This window comes from Corvus cornix, chromosome Z (genome assembly GCF_000738735.6).
Source record: "Corvus cornix cornix isolate S_Up_H32 chromosome Z, ASM73873v5, whole genome shotgun sequence".
Taxonomy (NCBI): domain Eukaryota; kingdom Metazoa; phylum Chordata; class Aves; order Passeriformes; family Corvidae; genus Corvus; species Corvus cornix.
The window spans coordinates 30,257,083-30,284,705 of NC_046357.1; the positions used below are offsets into that span (position 1 = coordinate 30,257,083).

The 27,623-nt window shown below is 42.3% G+C and overlaps 1 protein-coding gene across 2 annotated transcripts in view; it reads right to left on the bottom strand.

The window, feature by feature from the left end:
- Positions 1–11,561: 11,561 nt before the first annotated feature.
- The window catches only part of GAK (cyclin G associated kinase), a 68,091-nt gene continuing 52,029 nt past the window's right edge, over positions 11,562–27,623 (bottom strand). For both annotated transcript variants that reach the window (XM_039566809.1, XM_039566808.1), the window contains exons 23-28: positions 26,130–26,264; positions 25,689–25,808; positions 22,915–23,127; positions 20,855–21,003; positions 19,524–19,700; positions 11,562–17,026 (exon numbers count right to left, since the gene is read on the bottom strand). In XM_039566809.1, coding sequence (XP_039422743.1) covers positions 16,925–17,026; positions 19,524–19,700; positions 20,855–21,003; positions 22,915–23,127; positions 25,689–25,808; positions 26,130–26,264 — 896 coding nt within the window. In that variant the 3' untranslated portion in view covers positions 11,562–16,924. The remainder of the gene's footprint in view (positions 17,027–19,523; positions 19,701–20,854; positions 21,004–22,914; positions 23,128–25,688; positions 25,809–26,129; positions 26,265–27,623) is intronic.

The window sequence follows — 27,623 nt, forward strand, 5'->3', positions numbered from 1 at the left end:
GCTGTAAAGAAAATCCAGGTCCCTGGGACAAACATTTTCATCAAGCAAGAAGGAGAAGGAAGCGTTGGATCTCATTGGAGGTTTTTGCTCTGCCATCCTGAGGAAAACCTCTGTAGCAGGAACTAGTTCCAAACAGTGGAGGAGCTGGGTCAGGTGCACCCGAGAAAGAAACACTGCTCTGCAATGTGAATTAGCATTAATACTAAAAAACTATACCCTGCCTTCCTGTCCAGCTGAGCTGGACTGAGATACAGCCCGTGGAGGAGGGGTACACAGCTCCCAATGAACTTCTCTGAAGAGACAGACGCCCTACTCCATGTTATCCAAGGCCCATCAGCTCCTTCTTGGTGTGTGGTGGGCTCTAAGAGCCACAGCTCCAATGCAGAGGCTGACAGTGGAGCACTTTGAAGATTAGGCCAGGTGGGAGAGGCCCCTTTTCCTCACTCTGAGAGCATTTAGAAGAAGAGAATTGCCTCACAGACTTGTGAGGCTTCCTTTACAAGACTTTCATAATGATGAAGATGGTTGCCTCACTTTCCCAGCCACACCCCTGTAGTGTCTTTTTTGTATGTTCTGTTTATCTGAGAGAGGATTGAGCTGCAAAAGGGAAGGATGAGGACAGCAAAGCAGAGGGTCAAGTAACAGGATACTGAGGTATGCAGTCAGGGCTGTCCAAGGACAACTTCTAGACAGCTGTGCACCTGAGCACCACCATCTGGAGCAGAAAAATAAACCGAACCTTCTTTCTCATACCACATGTGACTGACTGCAGCCAAGAGGGTGAAGTGGAGTGCAGGGAGCGAGGGAGCACTCAGGACAGACAGATCAAGCATCCCCAGACCCATTCCAGACCTGATGGCCTCACTGTCTTCCTAACACCAACTAGCCTCCTACTGTTATAGTCTTAAATTTCCATTCTCTTGTGTGGACTGCATGAATGCACACATGCTTAACAGCTCCTCACACATGCATAATCCCTTGGCAACTCCAAGTGCATCTGCAGGGAAGAAGGGAGGCCTTCACAGTGTGAGACACTTCAGAGATCTGTGGTTAGGTTGATCGTGTCAAATGCTGCAATCATATAAAGCCATTTCTCTCAGGTGTAACTTCAAACTGAAACTCTAAAAACAGGTTAGAAGAAAAACAGTCACTGTTACCAAACTCATCAGGAAAGCTGAAGCATGGAGAGGGGAGATTTGCTTGCATTAACCAAGAACAGAAAGAGCAGAGGACCAAAAGGAAACCTGGAGTGAAAACCAGCTGATGAGAGAGAAGAATGATTATAAAGTCTTTCTTGGATCAAAATGCAAACTGAAGCATTAGCGGCAGCAAGCACCTCTTTAAGTCAGATGTGAAATGTTCCTATTTTCATACACAATTAGCCTCACTAGAGCAGTAAGAGCTGCCTCAAGTTTCCTTAATGTAATCATTGCTTGTGGAAAATTTCCTCTTGCATATTTGTTACAGTTTCTCCCACAACATATCTCTCTGAATAGGTGATCATTTCAGTCAGACTGTGAGGAAACATCTGGGCCCATCTGGCTCAATTAAAGTGCCTTGTTCCAAAAGCATAACCCATCATTTTCTGCTCATCTTGTTGTATTTTCACTTTTGTCTGAAATTAGGACACGCTCAGAAACGCCAATTATTTTATGAATCATCTAACATCAGACTTGGTACGTCTTTTTTTGTTGTTGTTGTTGCTGTTATGCAGAGCCCTTACTTTCAATTCTTTTGTCCACTGATACCAATGTAGCGCTGTCTGGCTTATCTCATTTCACAGGCACTAAATAAAGCCTTCCTAGCAGTGAAGCTGGCCATGTGTATGGCAACGTGCTCTGCATTCCCGAGGCGTCTGCTCACTGGCAGATGGAGCCTGTGGCCTCGGGAGGAGGCAGATCGTGCTGTGCATGACAGGAAGGCGGTGCTGTCAGCTGGGTCCCACTGACAGGCTGCGTCGACCCAGGGCTCGGCATCGTTTGCAGCCCAACAAGCCTTTCACCCGGACACGCACCAGGGCTTCAAAGTACACACATAAAACCTGTTCTGGGGCCAAAGCACGCTCCGTGCTTGCTGCTAGGCACAAACCCTGCCGCCTCAAGCCCAGCGTCAGGGCAGCTCCTCAGCAGAGGGTGGGTGGGAAGCTTTAAAAGGTGTCGTGCCCTGCAGCTCAGCATGGCTGTCACAGGCAGGGCAGCAGGAGGGAGGCCTGTGGGAAGTGCCTGTCCCTCTGTGGTACCAAGGAAAACCAGGCTGAGCAGCAGGGCCTCTTGTGCTGTTGTACGACACAGAGGTGTGTCTGTTGCAGAAGGGCACGTAAAAGACTTAAGAAGTGCAGCTTTGGACCATAAGGAGAACATTGCGTCCCTTGCTTTTTAGCTGCTGTGACAGTAAGAGGAGCAGGGGCAGGCCTCTCCAAGACACCTGGGGCAGGACTTACAGGACATGCAACAACAGGCAGGTTCCTCTGGTCTCCTGCCCCAGCATGAGGTATGTCAGGGGGAAACAGCAGGAGAAGGAGAGCCTGGAGGGCTGGTTGAAGGAACCTGATTCCTTTTATTCAGTTCATTGTCCCATGGCACAAATGGGTACGTTACCACGACACCAGCCCCTGGGGAAGGGAAGAACCCTTCTCTGATGCTGAGCTGTTAGATCTGCATTTGCATGGTCAGCTGTTCCACTGCTTCAGGCTCACAACATCACAGACACTGTATCAAGCTTCCCAGAAACCCCAGGATATGATAGCCCCACAGCCAAAAGAGTAAACATACAAAGACTCTCTTCCAGGGGTCCAGACCACACAAGGCAGGTGGATCTAGTTCAGGGTCCCTGGGGAAGCAGTGTGCAGATTCCCAACTGTCACGTGCCTTGCTTCTAAAAGGTCTGCTCTGAAGTCAGAGATCCAAGACCACAGCAGGTACCCAGAACTCCAGAGCTGCCCTGCTTCCTGCAGCAGCCTCTGTCGGCCCTGGAGCAAGCTCCTGCAAACAGTCCCCCAGCAGCAATGCAGAGCCAGCTCCCTTGTCAGCTCCTGTTGAGCCTGCAGCAGCAGGAGCAGAACCAATTCTGCCTAGTGAGGTATTTCTGCCTGACATCAGTCTGTGTAGCTGCATGCTGCTCATGCAGAGCCTCAGGGTTCAGTTGGCCAGCAGTGGCTCCCACTGCACAGGATGCTCCTGGTCCTGATGACAATGCAAACTGTGATATTACAAGTAGAGAGGCAGGAAATGGCTTGTGCCATCTCATCTTCCGTGTCCCCAGGGCTGAAATGTCCATATTAAAAGCAAGAAAGATTCTAAATGCATGTGTTATTTGCTAGAGATCAATTACAGATCAGTATAAACAGCTGATCTCCCACTGAATTCACTTCCTTATTATACAATTTATTAGAGGATTATTCAGACAGCTCAGCTGGACCTTACTAGCACACCAATATTTATTCTGCCCTTTAGCAAGAAGCAGAAATGCAAAGCATAATTTTCTTACTAAACTCTCCTGCTGGGAAGGCTGCACTTTCCTAATGCCACAGAAGTTCTCTCTATCCTCCATGAAGTCTTGTGACCCCACTCCTGGGCCTGGCTTGGGAACACATTCCAGGTGGCGCAGGCAACACAGTGTGCATGTGTCACCAAAGAGACATCTGCCCAAGCCAGGGACCCCACAGCACTAGCCAATCACTGCTGTGGAAACCTGAGTTGTAGCTAAAAAGATAAGTGGGGATGTGCCTGCCATAGTGCTTAATGCCAGGGGAACCACTTCAGAATTCAAAAAATACCATAGTGAGAAAAACAGATAAATCACCACTATTTCAGATGACTCTGATGCTGGAGTTTCAGAGATTGATAAGCAGATAGTTCTGCAAAAGCCACATATCTGAAAACAAGTCTCTGCCTCAGCACATATTTGCCTAGGGTGCTGGGCTGCTTTCTTGTTCATGCTTACTTCTCCAAAAATAAATAGCTTCAGCATTGATAACTGGATGCGTAAAACAAGGGCAAACATTACTTCAGACACAGTCAAACATCAGAAAATACAAAATACATAGGCCTGTAGGGCCTGTACTAAAGGCATGAAAATCTAAAAACCTTAGATTTTTTGGAAGCTGCCTAAGTTATCAGACGTATTGACCTCCCATTGTAAAGTCCACAGTACTGTAGGTTGCTTTAAGGGCTTAATTCCTTGTAACTTTTGGAAACTCCTGACAGAGTAAAGTGCCTGTTTGTTCTCCACAAATATATCACTGAAAACAGAATTTCTGACATTTCGTATCTTCCATATCAAAGAGGCCTCGGATTTGCCTTCTCTCACCTAGAAATTGTAACCTTGTAGCTCAGTCATACTGTAGCGGGTTCAGTTTGTAAACTGGGCAGAAGCACCAATTAAGTGTAGTGGTTTGGTTCAAAATATCCATTACTTACTTATTTTCCTTCTGTGAGATAAGAATTAGGAGAAAGCAAAGCAGGCACAACACTTAAAAGAATATAAAGAAGTTTATTAACAGACCTAAAAGAAGGGAAAAAAAGTCAGACTAAACCTTCAGAACACTTCTCTGCCCCCCACCTTTCTCCCTTCTCCCACTGACAATGTAAAAAGACAACCCTTGAGACTTTCAGTCAGTTTACCACCTCTATAATAACCTTGTTCAGTTCACTTAGGGAGAGGAGTCTCTCTTGCTCATGCTATGGAGACATCTCCACAAGAAACAGTTCTCTCATGGCTTCAATGTCACAGCCAGACAGCTACCCAGGATGGTTCTCTGCTCGCATGTGAAAGTCCCTTCCCTTGTCTTACAGCTTTCCCCACAACTGCTTTCGAGGGTTCAATCTTGAGCTGATGGGGTACCATTTTAAGGTTGAGCTGTTCAGAAGCAAAGGTTCTCTTCACCTATCTCTGGGAGCTTCTTCATCTCTAGGAACAGAGGTCTTCTTCTTCCCTGGGAGCAAGGGTCTTCATCACTTTCATCTCTCTCTGTTCAAGCTTCTCATCAAATCACAGCTACTTCATCATTTGCTGGTTTCAGCACAGATACTTTTGCTCACAATTGCAGTTTGAACGCTCCACCCCCCCATGCTTTCATACAACAGGTACTCTGATGTGTCATAGTCCATCACCATAGCTTTACAACAGAATTTCAGCTTCTAGGCTTGAAGCATCTCCTCTTTCTCCTCTCTCAGAGTTTCAGCTCTTCTTTCTTCACTGACTTTGGTGTCTCTATGGTGTTTTCTTCACTTGCCTCCACCTCTCTTCTTCCTCCGACTTGGGAGAGGATTGATGTCTGCAGGCGTCATCTGTTCTGGAGGGAGCTTGCAGCCCTACAAGGGTTAATGTCACCCGGCCCCGCAGCTGGAATTCCCTTATCGCTGTTGGTCACCTGCTCTTTGCGGACAGCGGCCTGAGATGAATTTCAGCCGCACTGGAGGGGGGAGCCGGGCCACGCCGCCCGCACGGAGCCCGCACGGAGCAGGGCCGCGGGCCTGGCCTGCACTGAGGGGCTGTGGGTGGCGCAGGGCCGCACGGCTCCAGGATGGCTCTCCTGGCCGGCCTGGGCCGAATAGGGCCTGGCCCGGCCCCGCTGGGCTGCACAGGCTCCCCAGTTACCTGTCTGAAAGCCAGAAGCAAGAGAGCTTTCCCGTGCTTTGTTCAATCTTAAATGTGGATCACAGAGGCGTGTCAAGCTTCCTAAGTGGCTTAAAAAGTCGCCAATATTCAAACTGGCCAATTGATTGGTTCTGTCAGGTCATAGAGGAAGCTGTAAGCACCTCTTTGCAAAGAATCACTTCCGTGGCTGATGGAGACCTCTAACTAAAAACCCAGACTATACTAAACCATGACACATACTAACAACAGATCTTGGGCTTCGTGACATTGCTTTATTAGACCTCAAGTTGTCAGGCCTTAAATGTATCTTTGCTTGATTTTGGCCACCTTTGCAAAATCTGTTAAGATGCATCACCTGCATCTAGCTTGTCTTAGCTGCAACAGCAAAATTGTGCCTGCTCTTGTCCTGTGGCTTTGAGCTTTTTTTCTTTGAGCTATTGCCTCAAATGTCTTTTAGCGTAAGTTTTGTTTAGTTCATGCAATTGTGTTGCTCTTCCTTCCTAAGAAATTGTTTCTTACACAAAGAAACAGCAAACCTGAATAATCATGATATAATTAATCCTGTGGACCCACAGGAGACAAGGAAGTATAACTTACCAGTATGTGCGAGGTTGATACATACAAAGATCTCCCTAAATGTACCCAAGAAAAAGAAGAAAAATAGTAACCATTATCCACAAAGCATTTTCCTGGAAAATGCTGTGAAATGCCAATGAGCAATGTACAGGAAGGGATAAGGCAAGATACTGGTGAAATAACCAGTGCTACAAGCAAAGCATTGTCCCTTTTAGGACAAACTTTTTGCTCTTTTCCTTTTCTTATGTTGGAGAGGCCAGCTCAGGAGCAATGCTGTGCCCCAGATGAAGCCAGGACATGTCCAGGTTCTTGAGCTTCAATAAAACTCCTGCCCCTTATCCTGTCACTACCTGCTTTTTCCAAAAGTCGCTCTCCCTTCTTTTTGTAAGCATCCTTTAGGTGCTGGAAGGCCACAATGAGGTCATCTCAGAGCCTTCTCTTTCCATGCTGAACGATCCCAGGTCTTCACAGGAGAGTGGCTTCAGCCCTCTGATGATCTCTGTGGCCCCCTTGGAACTCACTCCAACGGGTCCATATCCTTATGCAGGGGACTACAGAGATGGACTCAGTACTTCAGGTGGCATCTCACGAGAGCAACGTAGGGAGGGAGAATGCGTAACACTCAAACCATTTCTAAGAGGAAGGTGAGGAAAAATTGTTTGGTTTTCTTTATCTTGAACTCAAGTGACTTCCTGGGAGAAAATTCAGGGGTGGGTCTGGCAGGAGGACACGGTTGGCACAGTAGGTAGATGTGTGCCTTCTCCTGTTCATTGTCCAGTGGGGATCACTAAAACTGATGCAGCCTTTGTCCTGTTAAGGGGTAAAAAGGTACACCACTGCTCCGCAGAACTGGAGCTTCATTTCACAATTCTGGATAAGAGCATGGTCTGCTAACATGTATGCTTCTGCAGAAATTGCTAACACTGCTAGGAGAAATGTCTTTGGGAAATGTATTTGCATTTCAGTCTGTCTGTGGAAAAGGATATGAAGTATTAAATGCCACCACAGATGACAGCAACAGGAATTCCAGCCTATGCTAAAGATCTGCTGAAAAATTCAGCAGATTCTGATTTTCCAGCATCAGGAGTAATCTTCTAATATTATTTGCATAGCACTGAAATTAAAGAACTTCATTTATCACGTCTCAGTTGAAGCAGACACATTACACTTGACAGCAATGGAATTAAAAGTTGAAGCTCATCTGATTTTATTTACCTTACACAAGATGCTTGATCATATTAAAATGCAGTTTCCAATCATTTATCCAGGTAAAACTCAAACTTTATTTTTAAGGTCTTGTTAGTATCAAATCCTTTTGAATTGCTGTTAGTTAGGCTGAGTTTTATACCATTCTGTACAAGGATGAATAAATGCACATCAATTTTCCTTTGAAACTGTGGACATTTTTTTTCATACAGGAAATATTCCAGGACAGAACTTGATTCAAAACCTGAGTTTGAGTATTCAGGATGCCCACCAGATGAATTTTGTGGCATTATTGGTAGGGCAGAGGAACACTGGTGAGAGATTGGCCTTTCTCTGAGAGCACTTGTTAAGGCTGCTAACCCTGGCTGTAGTGCTGGACCGTGCAGGCAGGTACCCTTTTCAGTCACCCAGGAACCTCACCCCAGTCACCTCAACAACCTCACATGGGTGAAGCAGCCTGGGCCGAACAGTCAGGGCAGCCTCATTTACTCAGAGCAGGTGCTGGGACAGTACAGCATTTCGCACTGCCAGGAAGCTTTGGTCTATCCTTCCTCCTCCCACTGCAGCTCTCTGAGTACCTGCATTCTAAATATTCCCTGTGTGTGCTGCGGTCACATCTGCTCACCACAGGCTGAGCACATGCAGTGCACAGCCCTGTGCTCTCCTGTGCTGTTTCCAGTCCGTGTGTCCAACCCCCCACCCAAAGTTCCAGGACTCGTGTGCTGCATGTCTCCTCTGCCTCATTCTCCAGCATAGATTACTTGCTTCTGTCCACTTGGAATGGAGCACCTGTTCTCATGGGGTAGGAGTTAAAAGGAGCTGTGAGCTCCTGGAGGGCTAAAGGAGACAGCAGTGCCCTCTCTGCAAAAAGGAGCAGCTGCACCGCACAGTCCCCAGCCGAGCTCGGGTAGAGCAGCTGTGTGCCTCTGCTGCTCTTCTAGCTCCAGAGAGCTGTGAGTTCTTCCTCAGGCATTGTCAGCCTGTGAATTCAGATGTCCAAAAGCAGCCCTTTTTTGCAACATTCACATACAAACTGCACAAACACATTTAAAAGGCTTAGTAGTAAAAAAATCTATGTGGTGTGTGAAATGGTGATGAATGCATCATTCTGCCAGCAGATGGCAATCAAAACAAAGAAACATGGTTACTGACGAGCAATAATTCCACATGAAGTCAGGTGCATTTTATTCAGGGGAGCAATGAAGTTGCCACCCACCACGAGGGGTTGCTTATACATGGTGGAGGGTTGGTGGGCTAAGGACAGGCCAAGAAGAGCTGCCTGCATTAGAAAAAGCAGAGCACAGATTGACATCCTTTCTGCCTCTCCCCCTTGGATGAACTCCTAGGAAGATTTTTGAAGAAACCCCCAAACATCCTTTAATATATCTGAAGATGGTAAACAATTGCAGTTCAACTCTCCACAGGAGATGTGGTCCTCATTGGTCCCACACACAAGGGAAGAAATAAAGAGGTCTGACAGAGGCTCGTACCTTGCACACATGGGGCAACAGCTGCAGTGGGCGCACAGAAGCAGGTGAGGAATTTCCAGGTCCAATAACGTGTTAGGCTCATGGTGGTAAGAGCAGCAGAAAAGCCTTGTGAGGAGAAGTGAGTGGGGGAAGAAAAAGGGAGGGCAGTGAAGATAGTTGAGGGGAAAAAAAATGTTGGTAATAAAACAAATATTATAAAACTCCTGCATTCATCCCTGGTTTCATGATGAGTCAGTAAAGGTACGACCGACAAGTTTAGCCATACTATATAAAAATGTCTCAGCATGAAATTACATAGCATATACACTGGATTCAACAGCCTTAATCCAATCCATTGAAAAAAGATGTAGGAGGCCAGTTATTGTGGTTCATACATGCCTAGAACAGAACCTGGCACCTTAGTTGCCTCTAAGGTGAGCCACAGCTAGGATGTGAACAGAGCAGGTGTGCAGCAAGAAAGGAAGAGCTATGAGATATCACAGTAGCTAACTGCTGTAGGTGACGGTTTCTGGTTCTGCTTCGCTGGAGGTCAGTTTCCACATGAAGTCTAGTGAATCCGTTGCTTTAAAACCTTCAGAAGCCCAGAGTAATGTGAAATCTTGGAACTGGTGACAAGAGGAAAGTCTTTGGATCAGACACTCCACTAACACCTTCTAGGAATGCTGTCAGCATTTTTGAGTTTTCTAATGAGACTGACATTAATGACTGGGCTAGCAGGGGTCAGGAGAGGAGCAGATCCAGCAGGAGCACCAAACTCACACATTAAACTATGGAACACTCAGTGTTTCACAGTACACACAGCAACACCCCTGCAATGGCAAACCAAGGCTTGTAATTTAAAGTAGCTTCCTGAGCAAGCTGGATGAGCTGTTTCTTCAGGTTTCCTCTTGCACATTAGAAGTGTGCTGAACCCACTGCATATTGTCAGGGAGGCAGTGCACTGACAATCCCATCTCCTACAGAGTACTTGTGCTGTCCTGCTGCTCACCAGAGCCATGTGCAAAGAAACAAGCACTGCAGTTCACCAATTACTAATGGCCTTATTAAATGTGAGCCCCCAAACACCCGCACACAGACAATTACTTAAATCTTGGGTCTACCAACACTGTTATATACTGGAAAACTTCACAGCCCTCATTTTGTGTGTGCCCAGAGCTGAAGCCACTCCAGAATACCCAGCAGCTTTACAGATTAAAGGAGTTGAGGAGTTCCTTACAAGTTTGTACTAAAAGGGATCCTTCTAGTTCAAATCTTCACCTATCTGCATGCTCCATTTCCCCTTCTTCAGTGTTTTTTTGGCCAAAACTCTACCAGAAGTCTTCCTCTCACCCTCGTAAGAGAGGCAGTGCTGAGGCAGGGCAAGTCATATCCTCTCCCACACTACAGTAACCAGGTCAGGCGTCTACAAGTGCAGACTTGGAAATCTTTGACTGCGACAGGCTGCTCTGCACACCAGAGAATACAGAGTGTTTCTGCTGCCTTTTTTTAATCCCCCATTCACTCTGTTTTGTTTGTTTTGCTTGATACTGAATTTATGGCCATGCTATTTCTTTGTAATGCATTCTGCCTACCTGGTGCAATTACTGACACTTGCTAGCTTGACTCTTCAGGATTTCTATCTTCTGTGTTCTCCCAATTCAAGTCTTTCTAAATACACGTCACAGTAGCCAGAAAGCCTTTCATATGGCAGAGAAAGATGCCCTTGACTAACATTATCCTCCTTTGCTGCAGTGAAGGACCAGAAGTAGGTATCCATACATTTTTCAGCATCTTTGCATGTTAGAAAAAAACTGATTAGCAGCAAAAGTGGCAGCCTGTTCTGTATGTGATACATGGAGAAAGGTCTTTTAGCAGCTTGTCACTGCGTAATCTATCATAAATTCTTGTAAACCCATCAGATTATTCAAAGTAGTAAGCAGAATATGAAAAACATTATCCAGTAGCAATGGCCTTTCCCCCTAAAAGAAAGGCATTTACTTGCTAGCGCTTCTCTTTCTTGTCCCATGCATTTCCACCTGTACTTCTTTGGTCATACCTGTCCATTCTCTTCACCTTCCTGTTTTTCACCCTTCCCCTTGGGGACCCCCAATGGTAATCCTGTACTTCTGTGCTTTTAACTTTAAAATAAGCTTTCTCAATGTCACTGAGTGGTTTGTTCCAATGTATGAAAGACCCTGCTTGCCCATTCTTGTTTGAGAATATGGAGCCAAAAGATGCTTCTGGGCCCCCTGTCAGTACACTCCCAGCAGCAGCTCACCCTTTGCCATGCCACATTCCCTCAGATTCCTGCCATCTGCAGTCCTTCAGCATCGGATGTGTCCCCCCACCATCTCTACAGGCTGCTCAGTCCTCTCTCCTGCCCTCTTCTCTTTGATTACTGCTGTACACTCAGGCCAGAGCTTCCCCTGGGCAACAGAAAAGCACTGCACCAGATCCTGTGCAAGGACCCCCTCAACCCAACACAAGCACTTAGAAAATGCAGCTGCCAAACCCCAGGGCACACTGCAGCAACACCTCTCCAACAGGAGAGACACTTCTGAAGAGCCGCTTAGCTCCTAACAGGTTCAGACAATCTGAACATAGTAATGAGAACCACTTCTCTAACATTTGCAGATCGCTCTGGAAGAGGCAGTGGAAATGCTTTGGGTGTTCAGGCCATTTCTCCCTTGGTAAAGAAGGAAACATACAAAATTATTTTGTTTGTTTTAATTGATCACTGGTCAAATTGTACTACATTTCAAAGCAAAATAATCTGTTCAAGGACATTGTACCAAACATTAAATCTACTTTTAAACAAGGCTTAATTTGACTATTTTACCTTATATACATACAGGTATAAGTTTCATTTCACTAGTAGCAAAATTACACAGTACATTGCATTTCCTGAAAGATGGCAAAAACAGGACTTGAGTGTCTGTTCTGTCCTTCCACACACTCCAAATCAGAAAATAAACACAGGTATTGAAAGTACAGTCACAACTACAGGTAAATACAATAAGGACCTCAGAGCAAGCCAAGACCTTATGAGAGATGACAATCACTACAAGAAATCTACATTGCAAATATACAGTACATTCCACTAAAGAGTTTTGGGAGTTCCCACAATGCCTCTTAATCCCCTTTTGGTAATAAAAACTTCTATGACAACATGAATCCTTCATAAAAATTACTGAATTCGTATTTTTGGAGCATATGTTGGAAGCTTAATGCAGTGTAAACTGTAGTCCATGATAAGCTCACCCAAATAGAGAGTAAGCAAGCATTGCAAGATTGATCAAGTTCAGAACCAGAGGTCAGCTCGTCGTCATTGGGCTTCTGGGTGCAAGAGCTGCTCTGCACCAGAGACAGGCTCAAAAGAGTGGGAAGTGATACATTCCTTTTACAGCTTTCGCAGGTCAATCACCTGCAAGTTCTTGACAGAAAATGTCAACTGACTCATACAAGATTTATTTGAGCTTATTTACAAGCAGCTGTTACACTGCTATTGTTAGACAATTAAGGACACAGCTAAGGAGCAACAAGTTTCCACATTTATGTTATCCCTGAAACACTTCTGTGAGCAGCAGAGAATGCAGCGGCCAGCAAGTATGCAAACACACTGCCACTGCTAGGGAAACTGCAGTCTGGCCTCGGGAGGTGGAAAGGTGCACAGAACCCAGCAGCCCCAAAGGCCTGATGAGATTTCTGTTACGCTCAAACTCCGCTTTGGTTTGTGCAAAATACTAATCTTGTGCCCGTAGCTTTCACAAACAAACTGTTGCTCTGTGCTTGGCAACACAAAATGGGAGGAACTGTCCAGAATTACAAAGAAAATGGAGGTAAACAAGGCATTTTTCATGAGCACTAGCTACCCTCACAAGTACAACGCCAAGGACTCTGCCACTGTTCCAAGGATATGCACTTCATCAGCACTGTTGGAGGTTTCCTGTTCTGTACTGTTTCCTGTACTGTAGCTGAAGAAGCTACCATTGATTAGTTAATAGCTGAACTTGACCCAACTAACAATGCTGAAGAACTTTTCCTTCCAGGCTTTTTGTCTAACTAACCACTAACACTCTTTGCTGCTCCTAAGGAACTCTCACAGCACTAGGAAACACCAAACAGGCATGCCCGAGGTTGAAGACACCAACTGATTTCCTCCAACAAGGATAAAATACACCACTTGCTTCTATCAGAGAGACTCCAGCCACACACACTCTGCACACCAATTCTTCTTCACAGATCTCCGTTTTAAAAGTTATGTTGCTGGACTCCCCAGATCTAACAGCAATGTAACACAACTAATTTAATTAAAAAGTAACTACTGGAAACCTGCCCAATCATTTTTTAAACCTGCTTTACAGAAACTTCTGGGGGAAAAAAAAGCTAAGGACCCTTGGTACTCCCGCCTGTTACAGTCAGACAGCAGCATTCTAAAAGGGCTGGAAAAGCAGGCTGCAAACCAGGTTCTCTGCTAGCCCAGACCTGTTTTTAGCAGAGGTAGGTAGCAACAGGTCAGTGGACAGAGAATTAGAAAACAGTATTTCAGATGTACTTTAGAGCCCTGGTGGTTTTCTCTACTCTTCCTTTAATCTCTCTTGCGCTGTTTTCCTTTTTCCTTGCAATAACCATCTCAGCCTCCTTACTTTTGGAAAGTGAGCTCTGGTAGGCTGCAAACAGTGCATGACTTTAGTCAGGTGCTGTTACCAGACAGAGGAACAACCAACACGGGCCAGCAGGCACCACGATTTGCTGCAAGAGTCAAGGAGGTGCTTCACAAGAGAACATCAAGTGCCACAGGCAAAGCCTGGTAGGCACAGTATCAACCTGCTGGCAACAGCTTGAAGCTTCATAGCCAGCAGAAGCAGATACAAAGTCCAGCATCCAGGGCACAGCTTCAACACTTCAAAACCGTGCAGTGAAGAATTAACATGAATGGAAAATATACATTTTTAGCAAAGAGAGAATCCAGCCAAGTCACTGGTTAATTATTTTTTTCTGAAGCCCGTTCTAAAAGCTTTTCAGTTTGTGGACACTAAGAATACAGCTACAGTGAAATGTGTGTGTAATCATTTGAGTGCACTCCTAGCCCATAGAGCAGACAGACAACGACCAAGTACAAAGCATGCAAAAGGTTGAAAAGCCCTCATTCCCAGATTTTCTACCATTTTTTTTCTACTGTTTTAAGATGAATTCATACAACTGCTGGACTTTTTCTTCCAAATGACCCTCTCCTATAAAAGTGACATTAAGACTCAATACACATTTATATGAAATATACTTCCCTCTTCCCAGATTCTTGTATCTAACATAAAAGCCTTACACAAAGAAACACTTAATGGTCCTCATGCTGCTTTGTATTTCACAGAAAACAAAACTTCAGTTTATTATGTTTATATTCACCACTTGAACTTTTTTTAATTTCCAAATTACAGTTTGCTTACAGAACCTTAGTGAAATCCCCATTGTTTGCACATTCTTGATAAATGGCACAGCTACAAAAAAAAAAAACCAACCAAAACACCCTACCTGAAGTAGTTTCATTGTCAAGATTTATCGGTTTACCAAACCAAGCCTCTCCCAGATTCTTAGCAGCAAAATTCAACTATGTAGAGAGGAGCAGGACAGAGAAATCAGTCAGTTCCCCCACTGAGAACCAGAGCTGCCTAAGCCATAAAATAAGCTGAGTGGCTCTGTCAACCTGACTGAAGTTTCAGTAATTATGTAATGGCTCTTGGAAGAATCCACAGCCAAACGTCTTGATTTTCCATAATTTTAAAAAGAGAGAGCTAATTTCAAGACATCTTCAGTTCCAGGTAAAATACTTGCACTCATGTTTTCCCTGCTTACTTAAATCACATCTAAGGTTCTCCTCTGATGTTTCAAGATGATTTTGCAAGCGAGACTAGAGAAATTTAAAAAAGATTAGTGTAGACATCATCCAGAAAATGCTACCAAATACACACAGCAGAGGAAGGTATTTTCCTCCCAATTTTCATGTTTTAATTTTTTAAACACATATTTCAAGAAAAGAGCAATTAAAAATGTATGCCTCAGAATTAAATTGCCTGTACGTGCTGAATGAACATGGGTTTTTAAAGCAGTCCCTCCCTATTCTAAGCAGCTCCCTCAGAAATGCTTTATCTCTCAACTGTATATAGCACTACAAATTTGTTATATATCTGCATCTATCCTTTTAAATCTATTACTAGATATGATTTGCCCTAGAACTGTAAAGAGCCATGCAGGTCTCCCACAAACCTATCCTACCAGCAGAAGCCTTTAATTTCCATGGATGCAGAACACATATACAAAGAATTAATGAAGTGTCCAAAGGAAAAAAGATTAACTCTTACTTTAAATCAGACAGCAAATTACATATTTTTATGAAGAAATCTATTGAGATTTAAGACTGCTTCAAAGCAGTAACTGAAACACAACAGCAGCTATGAATAATATATAACCTTCCTGATCCATAACTGATCCTAGCTTCATCTTAAAAAAAAAAAAAAAAAATCACAGCAGCTGAATATATATGCAAATATACACAAACAAAACCTTTGATCGGAGGTTAATAAGTAACTGTGTTTTATCAGAGCTAGAGACTAGACATTGCAAATGTTCAGCAGACTCTAACCCATCAGCTCTCAGGCTGGCGCAGCAGTGGAAAATCTCTTCCAACACACCTTTCAGGTGGCATTAGAATCTTGTGTTTCCTGTTCAGATGTTGCTCAGCTGCTAATAATACAGCTTCCCTCTCAGTTAAGCATGCAAAAATATATAAAAAGGCAAGTGATCAAAATATCCCCTTGAATGCCCAACTGCACGGTATTAAGAGACTGCTGCTGAAGATTTAATACCCCAGCACTAAATTTCAACATTTTCAAACTTGATATGAAAATTGCATTTTGTTATTACACAGAGTATAACAGTCATTGGTCATTTGCATCATACACCCCAGCACTAGTGAAAAAGTGCCTTCTGAACAGGGATGAGAAAACAAGGCAAGTTTTGTTACCACGTTGTGTCTCTACTCATCTTGCACTAAGCAGTGCATGGAAATAGGTGAGCAGAAATTCAACAGTCTACCAAGACACACCATGTTTTCACATGCACTGATGCCATGCGTATCTCAAAAATACAGAAGTTAAAACATGCAGCAAAACGTTTGTTAAAGCACTTTAAATGCTCTCCAGATGATAATGAGTGATTTAATACTCAGACAAATCAAAGCACAGTAAAAGGTTTGTGCTTACACTTCAAGTTTCAGAGTAACATTGTTTCTATCAGAGTATCTGAAAAGGAACATTCCACTGAATTCAGAAGCAAGAGACACCATTTAAAGAACTAGGAAAATAAGCACAGGTCAGAGTACTGCAATAAATAACAAAACAGCAGGAACATGCAGACGTTAAGAGTCAAAATTTCTTTTGAGATTCATGATATGAAAAAAAAAAAAAAAAATTCATCAAGAACAACCCTGTCTGACTTTCCCGCATGTGGTATCTTTTTGACTAAACAACTGTTACTCTATGTGTAGGGAACACACATATTACCAGAAAACATTATTTACAGACTGATTATCAGATTGATTATATAAAATACAGATGAAAATATACACCCTTAGGTTTGAAATAAGCCAAGCAAATTCACTGCTGCTAACTAAGGCGACAGGCACCAAATATCAAAATTGAATCACAAAACTACTCAAAGTAACAGACAAATTTGGGAAGGTAGAGGTACAGCAAAGATCAGTTAAGTTGGAATGATTTATAACTAATACTAGCCTATCAAGAATTATTTAGCTTCATTAAAATTCAATTTTTCTTATACAAAACTGAAGAGAAACCTTTACTCCCAGACTGTGATTTCTACAGGTACTCAGCAGCTTTTGTCTTAATGCATCTATGTAATGCTTTGTACTCTACATCTTACAAAATACATCCCCACATTTAAGTGCATGACTAGAAACTGTGCTGAAATCATGGAAAAGCGCTTCATAAATCTCAGGTGCAATGGAGTCATAACAATGCTCAGCTCCAGTTTCTGGAAGCAGTTCTGTGAAAGGTGAAGCTTCAGAAAAGGGACTTTGATCCCTGGTTTTCGAACTCTGACCATGCATCATTCAATTCCATGAAGATCATTTTGGCATATTGCTCATAAGGTTGTCCTGTGGCCTGGAAACAAACAGAAGGTACCATAAGCATAAAAATATAAGGAATAAGGTCACTTAGGAAATATCCCACTCTTTTTATATTTGCACTTATTCAACAGCTGCAGACTACTTTGTGAATATAATTTTACAGACACAGAACCCTCTCCAACCTTATCCAAAGCTTGCCATGAGTATTTAAACAAATCCCAAACCTTGGTTTCCTTACTTTATCTTCAAGCTTTCAGTACAATTCATGAATAATTGAAACTTAACTAAAAACAGTTTTCAAAGCTGTTCTTTTCATAAATAGTTTTAGTTATTATTACTTACTAATCAAATTAAGTAATTTTTGGAATTGCTTCCTGAGAGATCTTGCAGTAGTGTACAACAATTAAATCTGAGTCTTATTTAAGACAACTTCTTTTGAATGGGATTCCCTGGAGAAAAATCTGTTGCTGGTTGTGAATGATGTTAAGACTCAATATAACTGCCATAGCACTTCCTGTGTGTTTGCTTCCATACTCAAAGATAGTATGCTCCTGATTCTCTGCCGGTTTCACAGCAGCCCTGACTCTGCGCCAACACAATCCAACCCTTGTGGTTAATAAAGATCCAGTCCCAAAAGATGGTTCTCTCCAACATGAAAAGGAAATCCCAGAGCCCCCTCCAGTATCCTTCCCCTTCTCCTGCTGCTTAGCTTTTGCCACCTGCAGTACTTTATTCACCCTTTTAGAGAGTGCTTTAATGGATAAGTGGCAGAATAAAAGAACAAGGAAGACAAATACGGCTTAAAGAGAGCTGTGTTCTGACCCTGATGTGTTAAGGGGCTTAAAGAAAACACCTAAAAAACCACCACAAAGGTGGAAGAAGTCACATGGCCAAGAACACTGAGGGACAGGGGGAATTAAAAAACCAAAAAATGTTATGTTTTTTTCTGTTATGGACACAAGATAATGTCATACATGAAATCCCTATTTGTGCTTGGTCTTTGCATATTAAGTGCTTTAATTAATTAATTTTGAGTTAATTATCTTTAAATTGAATGCTACAATTAACCCATCAGCCCAGGTACAAAAATCCAGTTCCATTATCAGTGTTTTCAATTGTTCAAAGTAGTTTATTAAGAGAGTTGCACCCTTCCCAGTTAAAACTTTCCCAGTTAAAACTCACAAACTTGCCCCTTCTCAAACTTCAAACCACCTACACACCGTAAGAGTTACCTTTCCTGTGTTTACTGTATACTTTTACAAGTGTTTTGAGATGTGTTGGACTTGCATTCTGATTCCAAGGCCAAAACCCCACCCAGTCTTAATAGCCAGCAGCTATTTTTAGCTACAGAGCTATTACTCTGCAGGCAAGCTCAATGGCAACCTGAATACCTGAATTTTAATGACGGCACTGTATTCCCCTTATCTCAACTAATACCACCCCTCTGACAACGATGAGCCATTGGTGGACGGAGATGATCCATCAAAGGGAAAGCACCAATCGCTTTGGACCGAAGGGGCGGGCTGGGGGCGGGCTGGGGGGGGGGGGGGGGACAGCGCAAAAACTATAAAAAGGATGAAGCTGAGAGGCAGGGGGTCTCTTTTCCCCTCTTGCTCTCTCCAGACCAGCTGTGGGAGACGTCGGTGCTGGGTGTTAAAAGCCTACTCCTATTAAGGAGCTATTAGTAATTTTTTTTTGACTTTGGACCAGCTAAAAGTCAGCCCAGCACTGCAAGTTCTTTTTCTCTACCTGAGGTCTAGTGCTGTCTCAGCCAGAAGATCTCAGATCCCTGCGCTCCTGGGGCATACCATCTATTGAGCCATAGGATCCCAAATTTTTATATCTTTCTAAGAGTTGTCTCATTTCTCACAGATAACATAGGATTTAGACTACTACTCACCAGTGAATGCAAATCTGAAAATTCAAACCAGGTATATCCAATACTTATCTTTATATCTAATGCAACTGCCCAGAACAAGAAGCTACCTTGATACATTGGGATGCATTAAGTATTTTTAGAAAGACAACTGCAATGCAATATTCATTACATATTTTTCATTCAATAATCTGTTCATTCTAGTAAGTTTACTTCTGCAAGTAAAAATGATTTAGTAAATGAGGTTTGGCAGGTTTTTCCTACCAGTTTTGCTGTGGCAGCCCCTGAATTTCCATATTAGTTCTAAAAGACTTGAAGTATCAGCTCACAGAAATGAAACAGATTCCACTAAACAGCATGAAATCTGCCAGCTGTCAGTCAGAACCCAGCATGACTGACTTTGGTGCTCAGTACAACCTTCGTGGGATCTTTCATCTGTTAATACTTCTCTGTTGAATTCCGTGCTGTGTCAGGATGACAAGAATAATCCTGTGCTACCTGAATGCAGTAGGTAGATTAAGAAGACATTGGAAACAAACTGAAGAACATCTAGGCTGCTGATCAAAAAGCAAGGCATTTGCCAGTAACCAGTATGGTGTGATAAAAGCAGTTTGTATTCCTTCTAAAATAAAGAAGATCAGAGGAACACACTCACCTTATCAGGATGAACCACAAGCACTGCTCTCCTGTAGTACTTCTTTACTTGTTCAGGAGTTACTAAATCTGCCATGCTGACTGGTTTCCACTTATTTTCCCCTTCCCAAAGCACTGTATGAAGAGTGGATATTAATGCTCTGATATTTCTCTCCTTTCCTTCAATCCATTCAAGAATCTGGGAAAATCAGAATATACAGAAGTGAATGCATTCTCAGCCTCTACAGATATAATCTTCACTCTCTGGAAGACTGTATGATCACGACTCAAGTACAGTTGTCCAACTGCACTCACTCCCCACATTCAATTGTCTTAGCCACCCAAAAGTGGTATTTTGCATCTACCACTAGGGAATAGCTCACTGTAACTAGTTTATTGAAGAAATTCAGTTACCGCAAGAGAAATTAATGAGACAGTTACATGTTACAAACCCCTGTAAATGTAATGGCAAGAGAACTGACAGGAGTAATTAAAAACATCTGTTACAATTAGATATTACATTCATCTTGTCCCTGCCAGGGCATGCATATTGAAAGTATTACTTGATTTGTACAAAAGTGTAAATATATTTTAAAACTTCTATTGTACAAGCTTTGTGCAAAAGATCAAGTCTATTAATATTTCATGTTTACTTAAGCAACCTGCAGAGGTGCACAAATGGAAGTGTTCTTTGAGATATCCCCGAAGTCAATCAGAGTAACTTTTCAGACTTTAACAGCAATATTCAAGCCATGATATAGGGATGCAGTGTTTTCATTGAACACTTACATAGTATGAAAATCTCTGCCCTCTATCACCAGTAGTGATAGAGTATCTGTACATATCTGTACTTATTTCCATCTGTGGTGATTTGTGTTAAAAGCTACCCATACAAGCTATGCACTCTCTCTTCAGGAAGGACACTTTCTGAAAACAAGCTTCAGCATCCCTCTGAAGTTTTTACAAACTTTTCTAAAGCACCCATAAAGACCACAAAACAGGAAGTGTATTAATATGTGAAGTTATCAATGACTAAAGCATCAAAAAAAATCTGAACAGCAAGGAACACCTCCCAAACTAGTTACACAGCCTACCTCCAGAATTGCACCTTCTAGTAATATCTTAGGACAGCAGCAGCACTTGTTAACCAGAAAGTGAAAGTACATGGTCACCCTGAAGACAGCTATTCCCACATGCCTCATTTTTAATGTATATTTTTGTATTATCAGCTAAATCCGTCTTTTCTAAACCATGACCATTAGTTTCTCTGTTAGTCATTGTATCCTTCTGCTCTGTTATCTGCAGTTCTAAGCATAAGATCAGATTTTCACTTAAAATCACTGTTAAACAAACCTTGAGTTTCAAGGGGTCCATATCTTTAGACATCTCTTGTTTTCTCATCTCAGCAATTGTCTTCGGTCCCTTTTTATCAGATTTTGCTGAAAATCCTTGATTAGATAAGAGATCCTCAAAGTCATTTTCTGAAACTTTTGGCTTTTGACCTATGAAAGGAGAAAAAACATTAAATGCAAAGTTCCACAGGAGAATACATTTACAGGGGAAATATATTGCACTTATATTCACTTGGATGGCATTTATCACTACCATGATAAATACCCTTCTGTGATGACAGATGCCACAAAACTAAGAAGGATAGAAATAAAACGGATCATTAACAAACTTTCAGTCCAGCAGAGCAGACAACCTCACATGCTAACCTCTGACTAAATGGTTGCATGCCCTCCTTTTTAAAACAGTTGAGTAGATTTGAGGGAGCACACAACTATCCATGATTTTGGAAATGGCTCCATTTTTCCACTCTAAGTTAGTTCCAAATACTACGTGGCAGTTTTTCAAGTAACCATATACTCGATATTCTCATTCAAAGCATGTAGTCAACACCTAAGTACGTCAAAACTTACACAGAATAATGAAGGTATAAAACACCAACATGAATATTCATTACAGAGCCAACAAATTTCAGAGAACTGTAGAATAACTCAACTTTGAAGAGGCCTCTGGATGTTGTCTAGTCCAATCCCCACTCAAAGCAATGACACCTAGGCATATTTGTTAGATCCTTGTTCAGCTGAGGCCCATCTGTTTTCAAGGGACAGGAACTACACCATCTTTCTTCAGCATTTCATTGTGCCAATTGATTTTTTTGTCTTGTTCTACAGACTTTCCCATGCTGCAGCCTATGCCCACTGCCTCTCTCTCCTGACACCTCTTCCCAGATATGGATCAACAGAATAATTTCAACTTAAAGAAGTACCTGCTATTCACTTACAGGCCAGTTTAAGGGAGGCATAATCCTAATACCAACCACCAGAAAATAAAATTTACCAATAAAGTTCATATAAAAGAGGCCAAGCCTATCCCTGTAACTCTAGGTTTGCCTATTCAGTTGGAACACCTTAAAGGACTGGTCCTGTCCCTGTATCTCGTTCAAGCACAAGAATTTTCAGTCATTTTAATCTCAATGTTTCTCAAGACTAGCTACTTCTAGCTTCAGATAGGAAAAACACTGTATCCCTTTACCTGTGTATCACAAATAGGCTAACATGAAGCAACATTATCAATCATGCCTCCCCAGATGGATCAAATTTACTCTAAACCAGTGACACAAAACCCCTACGCATGTGGGCAAGTTACTACAGCCTTGAGACTTTATGCCCAAAATTGCATACACTTGTGCCATCTTCAGCTTGTCTGTTACGTACTGGGATAGCTTTGGAAAAGCAGGATACCAAATTTGGCAAGGGTTTTTCTGTTTTCTACTAGACACAACTTAAACGTAAATAAAAATATGAAGTTAAAAGTGCTTCTGCAGGTAACAGCACACCTAACTAACTTCACACGTGTCCTGGGGTGATGTTATGAAGCCGCTTTATTCCTTAACCATCCACTCAATGCCCAAGAACGCTGTGCCTTTAAGATGGACCCGGGGCCAGAGCCACGGACCCGAGGGGGCAGTGGAAACCTTCAGCCCAACGGCTCAGGAGCGCTGTGCTGTTTTTCTGGGTTCCCTTTGTGTTCCAGCTAGCTGGGAAAAGGTTCTGTTGGCTTTTTTTCTTGTTCTTTTTTCCCTTCCCTTCCTCTTGCCTCACTGCCTCCCTTCCCTCCTTGCCGGTCCAGGGAGCCTGCAGTCCAAGCCCGGGTGTCTGTTCCCTCTCTGAGAATTTGTTGTATTTTGAGCTTGCTTTTTTTTTATCCTGTTCTACCCTGTTTTGTTTGTGTGTTAATAAAAAGTTTGGTCTCTTTATCCCACTTTCACTCCTTGTGACCCATTTGTCTCATTGATGGAGGAAAAGGGGAGCAACACTCATTCCAGAGTGTTTCCTCCTGAAGTTTTGTCTCAAAAACCAAGACAACATGGGACATTACAAGTAATATGCATTCAGAAAACTTACCAAAGCTTGGGCCTCTGACTCCTCTTTCTTCTCGTCCTGCAATAACACTCAAGTTTACTGTGTAGTTGGGCTTAGCTGCTGTGCTGGACTTAGTCCGGGACTGCCATGAAGTACTCTGTAGTTTCGGGGACTTCTGCCACTGATTTCCCAGCTTCTGAGATGGAGCAGTCTTCTGACTAAATCCACTACCCAGAAGTCCACCAGTGGATGAACCTAACAATAAATACTAAGTTAGTTGGTCAGTTCAGTGCCTGTCACCCTTTTAACACGAGTAGGACAGTTTGGTCTTGACATATAACCACATAGCTCACAGCGATACCATCATACAAGACAAAATACAACAGGAAAGTGTGGGTAAAATGAAGTTAAGAGTCTCATTAACAAGTAACTTGGATGGCAGGAGCTGGAGGCATTACTGAAGTTCTTCTCTTACAACTCAAGGTCTTGACTGTCAGTTTTAGCAAAAACATGCACACTTATCTGAAGGGTCAGGCATGTGTCAGGCCAATAGATAACTTGTGACAGTAGCTCTGTCTCCCACTTCATTATACTTCTGGTAACATGCAGTGCACAATAAATAACTAATTACAAAAAAAGGTAACAGGCTGATATTATTTTCAAATGAATGCTTTCAAAGGAAGATGGGAAGATTATTCTACAGCAGCATTGACAAGGAATACTGCACATGAGTAAGAAAAGCACAGCAGCCTGCAGGAGATACATTAACCACCCTGCTGTGGCATAGGCCAAGCTTGTCTGGGTATGCACAGCAATGTAAACTTGGCTTGCTCTTTCAAAAATGGCTGCTCACACTTCAGCTCTCCTGATACCTCTTCTTTTGTAGCGGCTGCTCGTAGTTCTAACTTGCACAAGACGATGTCTCCACAGGGTCATGTACGAGATACCATACTGTATCTTGAAATACCACACCTGATAAAACCCAGTGTTGCAATACAACACCTAATAACATCTAGGAATGCACTGTTTTTTCATGAAATCACTCAATTGCAGTCAACTCAGTTTTCAGTCATTGATAACTTGTGAAATTTACAGAAAAAAATTTGTTAGTAGTCAGAGCAAATAACCCTGCATACTGAAAAATTCTATTTCTCTTATTCTTTCAAAGCATTCTACGTTCATTATTCCAGTTTCCAAGGTCAATGAATTCTTCCTGTAGGACAAGTCAATGCCTCACTGCTCACAGAAACTTTTCAACACCACACTCCTACTTTCTGATACAAGACCGTTCCTAAGGAAGAGTGTGATAACACAACCAGGACAGAGCACTATTGGTATCCTACCACTATTAACTACTTTTAACTACTGTTTCTTTTGGGTTTATATAGCATTCATAATTAAGCAGCTTGAACTCTCAAATTTTCTTCCAGAACAATGGTTTGTATGAGGAAGCCAAAAAACTCCCATGAAAAATACAACACAGTGTGGGCATTCCAGTTGTATTCCAAAACTGAATTACTGTTCTTGTGACGACTTGAAAATTCATTTCAAGCTTGCAAACGTTAACTAGGACAACGACATCTGGCTACTTTTTAATGCAGTCATTTTTCCTGTTGGAAGCTAACTGAAAGAATAATTAATTGACCCAAGTCCTGCTAAAATTAGTGTGATTTCTTCCACTGGATTCAGTGTAGGCTATACCTACATCTTCAAGTCAAAGATAAATTGACCTTTTTTACTGTCACACTATCTGTATATTTAACGATCTGTATTAACCTGAGTTATTAAACTAGAAAATTTTTGAAAATTGTTTACTGCAAAGCAGCCTCATGGGTACTGCTTCAACACCAGAATTTTGGCAGTGATTATGCACAAGCAACAACAAGAAGTCAAACACTGCATGTTACCTAGTGTTTCTACAAGAATTCCACTGGTACTCAATTCAATACACAACACTAACTTCCAAGGCAACAGGGAAGCAACAGGCTCCAAGCTAAGGGAAGAGCAGGTTTGTGCAATTCAGTGACACTAGGCTGTTCTGAATCATTCCTTGTATTCTGGGCAGCTGGTCACATTTGTTATGGTAGTATAGGTTCTGAAATGCAAGGACCTCAGCTCTTTTCACTGCCCTTCCTTTTTCCAGCCCTTTTGAGAATGCTGCAGGACTAATTCCTGAATTTCAGGCCAATAAAACACCCTGGAATGGGAGTTACTCTGCAATGTGTCTTATCTTCCAGAACTCCTTGTGCCCTCCATTGCAAACTGACAAATGTTCATAATGCTTTTGGTACTGGTGTGCACACAGAGGTTTACTTTGTGCTCATCTTACAGACACGGTAGATCTGAGTAGCAGAGCTATGAAAGTCTGCTGAATTCAAAGTACTGAACTAACAGGAAAACAATTGTCACTTTGGAACTAACAAATTTAACTAACTTAATCCTGCTTTCATTTTAAATCCTTTGAGAACAGTATTAATCGATGCAAGGTAAGAAACCTCATGCTCACTTATTGAATCAGTAACTCCTGGTTTCTCTTACCATCTCAACTAGATTCTGAAGCATTGCTTATTTTTACTGTTTCTATATCACTGTTAGCTGTAGTTATCTTCTCAAATATTATTCTGGATGTTTCACACAATATCTGTAAGATTCAATCTTTTCTTGTTACTCACCAGCTCTCAGCAAATACCTCAAGCTGGTCATTAAGAATTAAAAGGAAAAACTTTCCTTTATAGGCTGTCAGTAACATTTATTGGTACAAGAAGCAAATCAAACAGTAGAAGCACTAAGTATAGTCTAAAAAAGTAAGATCTCACCTGGAAGACCAGATCCCAGATTTGCAAGATCAGCAAAAGGATCAAAGTTCTGAGATTTCGCCTGGTTGAAAGACAGACCTGAAGACACACTGGACTGGCTTCCGGTGGTAAAAGCTTGGCCTGAATAATAAGAAAACACATCACGTACTTGGTCTGTTTGGAAATTGAGGGAAAGAATAAAAGTAGTATCTCCACAATGCCTCATGCAAACCTCCCCAGCATCCTGCTTCACATCTTTTCCCACGACAAGAATCACAATTACTACAGAGAACTGAAACAATTTAATTCCTGTGTCTTGAACTTAAATCTGAAAAACTACATGAGTGCCTTACTAAAGGAGCTTTTAAGCAACAAACCAGAAATGCTTGAAGACATGTTCAGGTGGTTAAACTGACCCAGTCTGGAGTACTCCTCTAATGGAAACATTTTATTTCATAATACCTTCACAAACAGGCTTCAGCTGTGGTGATGCTACACTGCTGGTTGTTGAGGAATCTGCCCAAGAATCCCAACCACTTAAGAGATCTGGGTGGCTTGTAGATGATGATATTTTAGGTGGCTCTGGTGTCAAATTGCCTACAGAAGAAAAAAGAAATATTTTTATGTTTAAGAAAACCATCACAATAACATATTTTACCAATTCCAACAGAACGGGTACCACATTGTCAGCTGCACAGCTTGCTTAAATCTCTTGATAACAGTTGTGCAGTCTTAAGCAGGACTCAGAAGGGTTTTACCACTGGGATTCCTTCATCTCTATTTTAAAACATCCCACACACTTCATAAATAAAGTATTTTCATGCACAAGCAATGCTTTGAATTTAACAGCTTAGGTCTCCTGACAAAAAGGACTAGCTCAGGTACAGGTCTAGCACATGCTGCTGTTTCTGACAACACAGCAGATAAGCGGGAAGCAGCAGTGCTTCATGAATGGTGCTCTTAATCACTCAGCAGTCTGGGTGCTACACAGGTGAAGCCAGGTCAGTTCAAACTGCAGGTATGCCTAACCTAAGCCTCTTGTGACAAAGGGGCCTCTTGGACAACTAATAGACCCTTTTAGGTGTAACACACAAACAAATGCACAGAATTGAAGACCAGGATACAGGAAGAATGGGTTTTTTTCTGGGGAAAGGTTAAGAATCTCTAGCTCCATGGATAAAAATCGCTCTTCTACATGCAAAACAAACCCACCATGACATCTAAATGAAAAAGTCGTATTTAAAAGCATGCAAGGTGCTGCCACTAACTCCTGGAAACTGCCATCCCTGATGCTTGCAAATGATTCTCCACTTACACACTCACACATACTGTGAGGTGAGCCATCCTCAGAATGAGATATGCTATGTATGGAACGCTCAAAGCTGCATGACAGTTCTGAGCATTGTTCTTAAGCACAGCTTTTGGAGACTTACAGTGAAGCAGGACAGCTCTTGAATGGAACCCCTACTTTAATGCTACAACAACAGTCAGTGCTACAGTGAGAGGTGTTATTTCAGTAAAGCCAGAACATTTAGTGGTGCCCTAAGACATTTCACAGACATGACTTTCTAAACCCTAACCCACCCATCCTTAAAAAAGCAATGACATTTTGGGGGTTTGACTGTTTCAACTACTACATCACAGCCTTTCACTTGTCTCAGCTTCTCAACTTTACATTCTGTAAATATTGATATCAAATCCTCTTAATCAAGGAAATAATTAGAAGCAAATTAAATACCCCTCCAGTACCTCAATCTAGTAATACTATTTATAATTAGATCTTACAGCTGCAAAGGAAGCACATCAAATACAGCACAAATATCTGCTGAAAGCCTGTATTTCAGCAGTATTCTCTGCTGCATGGGAAGGAAAACATCACAATAAAATGCAAGAAGTACCCACCATTTCCAGCCCGTTCTCCACACCCAAGCTTCATCTCCCTGCCTCTGAAACCAC